This window comes from Pan paniscus, chromosome 6 (assembly GCF_029289425.2).
Source record: "Pan paniscus chromosome 6, NHGRI_mPanPan1-v2.0_pri, whole genome shotgun sequence".
NCBI lineage: Eukaryota > Metazoa > Chordata > Mammalia > Primates > Hominidae > Pan > Pan paniscus.
In genome coordinates this window covers 111,756,409-111,763,853 of record NC_073255.2, presented here as the reverse complement: position 1 = coordinate 111,763,853, position 7,445 = coordinate 111,756,409, and the positions used below count along the sequence as shown (strand labels likewise).

General features: G+C 38.9%; 1 protein-coding gene across 1 annotated transcript; it reads right to left on the bottom strand.

Moving 5' to 3' along the window:
• Positions 1–788: 788 nt before the first annotated feature.
• GNG11 (G protein subunit gamma 11) lies at positions 789–5,915 on the bottom strand. The gene is made up of 2 exons (XM_003809718.5): positions 5,089–5,915; positions 789–1,212 (listed from the first exon to the last, which is right to left on the bottom strand). The coding sequence occupies exons 1-2, from the start codon at positions 5,182–5,184 to the stop codon at positions 1,087–1,089; spliced, it is 222 nt and encodes a 73-aa protein (XP_003809766.1). The 5' UTR covers positions 5,185–5,915; the 3' UTR covers positions 789–1,086.
• Positions 5,916–7,445: the final 1,530 nt, after the last annotated feature.

Sequence of the window (7,445 nt, the reverse complement as noted above, 5' to 3'; positions counted from 1 at the left end):
GCAGGATAAAACCACTGAAGGGAAGGTCACTATGAAAAGGTAAGCCACAGACTGGGAGAAGGTATTCGCAACACATATCACCAAACACGAATAAATGGCCAGAATATATGAAGAATTCCTACAAATCAGTAAGAAAAAGACCAACTAATCTTTAAAGTGGGCAAAGATTCACTGGTTCCTTTGGAGGAGAAGAAAAAAAGGCATGTTTGGCCCAGGCCTGCTGGAAAATGCTGGCAAGCACGAGTGCAGAGGTCCAAGTGTCTGCACCAATGCCACAGAACTGGAGTAGTGCCATGCCCAAGACCTGGAGAGCACATGGGAGATGTAGCTCTGTGCAGGAATAAGTACGGGCTCTCAAAGCCAGGGCTGGCCTGGCCACTACACTGCAGAGAGGCAGGGCACTCTTCCTGAACCCCAACTCAGTATTTTCTTCAAGGCTACTACTACAGGAACACTATTAAGAAGATCTCAATGATGATAAACTAGGGAAGTACTAACATAGATGTGGCTTGGCCTTGTTCCTGACTCAGATAATCTGACTTCTGTCAATGTTATAGGAATTCTACCTGCTCAGTTTCTTAATAGTTAAGGTTAGATCAAACACGTTCCAGAGGTCAGAACTCAGCACTCTAAACCATTGACACAGAGTTTGGAGATGTGATCTGTCGAACCACCTAACCTTCTGAATCATATTCCAAACCCAATCATACTCCACACCCAAAAGATTACGGGGAGAAATATAAAAGTTAATGCATGAAAAGTGTCTTCTTAAATCACCAACACTCATCTTCCCAAGACAAAACTTTATTTGAAGCATCAAGCAATATACTGAAAGAAGTGTCATGCTCAAGTAATGTTCTTATTTCCATAATTGTACATCTGATACTCTCTGCCCTCTTAAAAAAGACTGCATAGTGAGCAAAGATGAGTAGCACATATGCTTTTATACATAACCCTATCTATATGGTGCTTAAGAAAGTCTCCTTTTAATTTCATTCTTCCTTCCTTAAAAAGCATGTTGGTTTTATCTGGGAAAACTAAAACAAACTAGTTCTTCCACTTAGGATGCAGTTTCTCCCAAGTTATTTATGAAATAACACAGCTGCCTTTTTCTTTAAAGGGGTTCTTGTCTTCTGGAATTCCCTTTACTAGAGGATCCTCTCCAGAACGTTCTTCAATATAGTTCTTTATTTCTTCAGAACATTTAGACACCTTAAGTACAGAAAAAAAAGAGAATACATTAGGTTAGGGTTGTTTAAACTTTGTCCCTACACCTTAATGAAATAAGTATAATTGAATACAAGAAGTTTTTAAACATTTTTTTACATTTATATATATATGTGAGTGTGTGTGTGTATATATTATATATATAATACATATATAAAATCTGGGCTCTGCACTCTAATATTTTTATTCTATTACTATACCTATGATGCAACCTATGTAAAATATGTTTCTTACTGTTGGTCGTTGGTCAAATTAAAAAATGTTTGAAAGTCACTGCATTAAATAAATCATCTCCAGCAGTTTTTTTCCATTGTGTCTCATATGATTTCCTTCCTCTGCTAAAATACAATTATGCCATGTCTACAATATTTTAGGAACTGAAATATACTCTTATTTTAATTTTCCATGCTAATGAGCAGGTGCAGTAGTAGATAATCCCCAAATGTTTTGGGGTGTGTAATGCCACGATTCTCACTTATGGGTGTGTGCCATGTTCTGAAATTTCACGAAATGATAGAAGCTTTGGAAAAAGCCTGATTCTGGAAAGATTGGAATTGTCCAAATATTGCACTCTGTGTTGCTCCTCAGAATTTCTTCCTGCTGCATGAGGGCAATGATCATAATAAAAGACTTATCTGAGACTTATTAGGCTTATCTGAGAATAAATTTTTTTCTGAGATGGAGAAAAAAATTGAATAGTGTCTTCAAAAAGTCTATTCTTAAAAGAATAGTTTCTTCAAAAAGTCTATCTATCCTTAAAAGACAGGTTGCAAGAATGAGTTAAAAAAAGAATAAAAACAAAAGAAAAGAAATTAGGGTTTTAATGAAGGCCTGTATTGCTAGTAAGAAATTTAAAGTAAAAATTACAGAAGTACCAGCAAATTTAATTTAATTTAATTTAATTTATTTATTTCTTTTTGAGATGGAGTCTTGCTCTATTGCCCAGGCTGGAGTGCAGTGGCAGGATCTCGGCTCACTGCAAGCTCCGCCTCCCGGATTCTAGCCATTCTCCTGCCTCAGCCTCCCGAGTAGCTGGGACTACAGGCGCCCACCACCACGCCTGGCTAATTTTTTGTATTTTTAGTAGAGACGGGGTTTCACCACGTTAGCCAGCATGGTCTTGATCTCCTGACCTCGTGATCCGCCCGCCTTGGTCTCCCAAAGTGCTGGGATTACAGGCGTGGGACACCGCGCCGGGCCGCACCAGCAAATTTAAATGGAGACCTATGAAAACTGGGCAAATGTTCCCATTGAATTAGTAATCTAAATTAGTAACCTCAAACTGTTTTAACGGTTACTACTAAAACATGTTTGCATATGTATCCCAAAATGAATATAATTTTTAACTACAAATAAGTACAGACACTGCTTTCTTAATACATCATGCAAAATTAAAAAACATAAACTGGAAATTATAAATGGGTGAGGTTTAAAACTAAACAGAAATAGCAATGTTAACATTTTACTTCCACACCCCAAATGATTATCCTCTGCAAATCAGTGTGGAAGCCTCTGACCTCAAATTGAAAACTAGGTGATGTAGTTGTGTGACTTAAAATCTGGCAAAATAAAATCTTTCAAATACAATTCTTTCAGGTAACATTTGCTCTCGTTTGTTGACATTCAGAGTGCATGCATTTTAAGTGAATTTTTAGAGTTGATAATGCACGTGTCATAACTTAGGGTCTACGGTCCCAGGTTAATTTCTCAGCAAGATACATGCTCCCTACATTGAATCTTTTCTTACAAGGTTTTTTCATTAGGTTTCAGAAGAGGTCTGTAACCTCCAAATGTGAGTAATTACTCCTCTGATGCATTTCCTTCCATAATCAAGAGGATATGTTTGATAAACATTTAACTACAGCCAGAATGCAACTTGCAAGTTTTGTCTGGGCCTAAGTTAAGGACTGAACACGTAGCCCAGATGTTAACTATTTATTGACTGAATAATGGACTGGGAATGAGAAGAAGAATGTTTTAGTACCTGCCCTATCACTATCTATCTCTGTGGTCTTAAATGTGGAGCTAGTTAGCCTTTGTGGGACTCAAGTTTTTTTTAATCCTTAAAGTGAGGGAGATGAATGATCTCTAAGCATTCCAATGCTTGCCTAGCAATAATAATGTATAATTCCAAGTGTATAATCAAATGTCTTAATATTATTGTTGAGATTTAGATGCCTCTTTCTGTATTTCCTAAGGTTACATATATCCAGAGTTTTTTCTCCCTCTGGCATACACTTGAGGTTTCTGGAGGTGGGAAGTTGATGCCACAGGCCGTGTCCTAAAGGGTCAGGCTGGCTAGCAGGGAGAAACTGCTAATGAATGATACAGTCAATTTTTACATAGTCGGTTGCATCCACATCACTGTGCAATAGCTAACTTAAAACTCTGAGTAAGTAGAAGACGCTTGTCTTTTTTCCTAAGTTCTGCACAGTGATACCAAATATTAAGATATTAGAACCTTACGTAGACAATGCTGTACTTCAGCATATGAAACTCTGTTTAATATGTAACTCCTAAGGTTTATTGTGTGAACATATCTAAGTGGCCAGCACTTGCTGTACTGGGAACTTCGCCATCCATGAAATGGGTCCCTTAAGGTTTCAAGAAGCGTGCTTATTGATTGGGTAGTGTAACTTCCTTTTTTCCCCCTTTAAACGCATTGGTATTTTTAAAGCTACAAACCCTTAACATGATAGAAGGGACAGCTCATTATAAAAGGTAGGAAGAGCCGGGATTTGGATGTGAAAGGTTAAATTTGAGAAAAGAAATATGTAAAAAGTAAAATACAAAAATGCCTGCATCTTCTAATCATCACTCAACAGTGAAGACTCTTGCCCTTAACAGATTTATTATAACTAGAACAGGAAGGCAAGTGAGCATATTATAATGCTTCATTTCCATTGTTTTTCTTAATTTTTTTCTAGTGCTAAACCATAATAAATAAGATCAGTTCAAAATTTTCTTGCTGAAGAGGAAAGGTTAATTATCTTTAAACAATATCTATTCAAAGACCTTTCCTAGTCTACAGGATGCCTGATTGAGTTAAAACAGGAAGAGGGATTAGTGTCTGAAGGAAGGTCTTGATGACCAGTAAGAAATTGAAGTAAAACTTATAAAACTCCCAAGACGTTTCAGTGGAGAATATTGAATACTGGGTCATATGTTCTCAATGAAATGGTAATCTCTATCAATAGTCTCTAAAACTTTAAAATTGTGATCACTAAAAAAATTTTTCATATGCACCACAGTGTATATATAATTATTTATAAATAAGTACAGATACTACTGTATTAATCGCATACTAATAAAACATAAAGTGAAAATTATAAAGGGATGAGATTTACAAATAAATATAGAAATTCTAATATTTTGCTCCCAAATTTCGGTGGACTGTTCTTTGCATATCACTGAAGGCCACTGGTGAAATTCAAAATTAAATAATGTACTTGTAAGACTTTAAAATACGGTTTTAGAAAATTTCTTTCAAATATCATCCTTTCTAGTAGTGTAAAAGATCAAAGAACCAAGTAGCTATCCGCTTTTTTCCTACAAGTGAGTTTTGAAAAACAGCTGTCTAATGGAAAGCAAGATTTCTTGTCTATTTTCCCCTTCCTAGGCATCTTAAAAGTTAGGACATTTGGCCTTAAATTACTTATCAGATCCTTGCTCCCTCCTCTACCTCCTAGGATTTCCCCACATCAGCTGGCAGTCCCCAGGCACTGCCAAAGGGTGATGAGAAGAGAAGCTACAAAAAGGGGGAAAAAATAAGCTAAACTATTTGCTTTACTGTTACTAAGCAGGAAAAATCGGACCCTGCTTCATTTCAGAGAAGGAAATATTCCGGAACAGCCAACTTACTTGTTGTCTCTGCAACTTCACTTCTTTGCGAAGCTGCTCAACTTCCATTTTCAGTTTTTCCTTCTCTGGCAAATCTTCGATGTGAAGGGCAGGCATTTTCGCCCCAGAACCGGGCTCGGGCTAGCTCTGGCAGCGGAGCCGCTGGAAGAGCGGCGAAGCTCGGCGCGTCCCGAAACAACTGCGGGGCCTGGCCCGCCGCCCACCCGCGCAGGATGTGACTGCAGCCCTGCTGCGGTCCCCAGCTCCCCGAGGGCTTGGCTTTCTCCGGGACGCTTGTCACGCCAGCGTGCCCCAGCTTCCTAGGACCTGAGAACTCTGCCTTTTCTCAAGTCCCTGCAACCCAGGAGGCCTGCCCGGGTGCTAGATTAGGGTTAAGTTTGAGACTGGGTCCAAGCAGCTTCCCGCTGCTCAATCGCCCAGCAGGGATGCTGGCCACGGACAGGCCCTGACTCAGGACCTGCCACGCCCGCGGGGGACGGCTGGGCTGGGGCTGCAGGACTGGGAACAGCAGAAGTTTTACTTTTTGTTCTCCGCGCCCCCCCGGCTCCTTTTTTTTTTTTTTTTTTTTTTCCGTTTCCAAGTCACATCCGGGTTTTGTTTGTGAAGCTAGGAAAAGGAGTACACTACCCAGCAGGAAATAACTACCCTTCACCTCTCAAAGAGTTTTAAAAATATGCTAGATATAGCTTTTCCCTAATTACATACATAGGTTGTTGCAAAAGTAATTACTTTTCTCTAATTACATATATAGGTTGGTGCAATTAGTTTTGCACCAACGTAATAAATGCATAGTGGAGAATGCGGACGCTTAAGAAAAGGCTGAAAAGAAAATGAAGCTTAGCCCTAATCCCAGAAATACCCACCAGTGTTCTGCTCATTTGTGTCCATCCGGCTTGTTCGAGGCCTAATATGGGTTTATACATTTTGGGCGAGGAGGGGGCAACAGGGTGTGAATATCGTTTACAAGTTGCAAGAACATTTTCTATTATTAAATAATCATCTGCATCCTCAACAGCAGCAGAGTTTGTATTTTTTTATTTTTCCGGGGGAATGTTATGTAGAGGGGTGCATCAAAGGATGATATAAGAGAAGACAAGCAGGAATCTTAAAGTTCTTAACCGAAAGCCTTTCTTCACTCCCCAACCCTAAGTTTTGGTGACACTTGACACCAAGGATTTTGAATTCCTGGCTCCTGAACCTTCCTGGATGTAGGCAGTGGATTCATTTAGTATTAGTTTCTCCACTTTCTGGCAAGCACTATTTATCTAGCTGTTGCTCTGGAAAGCCAGGAAAAGTGTCCGATGTGAAAAAAGTTTACATGCAATAAAACTTTCCCTTTAACTGTAACTAAAGTCTTGTTGATGGTGGTCAAAAGAGTAGAAGAAAAATCAAACATGAATGTAAGAAACCTTCCCTAGCAGTTGGATATTTCTCTTTTCTTTCCAGAGATAACCTCCTGCCTCACAGAGTCAAAGGCAAGTGAAATATTAACTTAATATTTCAGAGTAGCTGACCCAAGACACCCATGACCATTCCCTGTGTAGGAAGCAGGAGTTTTTGTTCGTTCCTAGTCTCTTACCACGCTCCGCTCAACCTCAATGAATAAATTAGAATGAAAAAAAAAATGAACCACTTAATGAATACTCCTGGCGTGTAGTTGCAGCTCTGCCACAGGCCATCACTGAAGAAGTCACTTAATTTTTCTTAGTTTTGGTTTTCTAATTTGTAAAATGTACAGTAAGGCAGGGAAGTAGTGAATCAGCTAAGCTATGTTGTGTCTCTAATTGTGTTGGTATGTCTATATATGATAAATCATTTTCACAAAGAAAATGTTTAAGAGCTTCACTTTCAATATTTGAAATACCAGGGTTTTCCAAGCTCAAAGTAGTTAGAGCATCTGCTGAAGTTTACTTGTAAATAAGCAGGGAGACTAGACAAATGTCCATATCTGTCTTGTGCACTAATTCATTTTTTAAATTTTCTATTACTTAAATTTAAAAGGTTGGTTAAAAATACCTTAAATAAATTAGTGAAAGTAATCAACGTGAATGTGGCCTAAATTAAATAGGTTCAGCACTTAAGTTAAATAAATTGGTTAAATAAATTATTGTGTGTTTTTCTTTTTATTTTTTTTTGTTATTTTTTTGGGGGGCGGGGGAACGGAGTCTCGCTCTGTCGCCCAGGCTGGAGTGAGTGGCACGATCTCCGCTCACTGCAAGCTCCGCCTCCCGGGTTCACGCCATTCTCCCGCCTGAGCCTCCGGAGGAGCTGGGACTACAGGCGCCCGCCACCACGCCTGGCTAATTTTTTGTTAATGTGTGTTTGTTCTAAGTCATAAAAATATAATTATTTTGGCT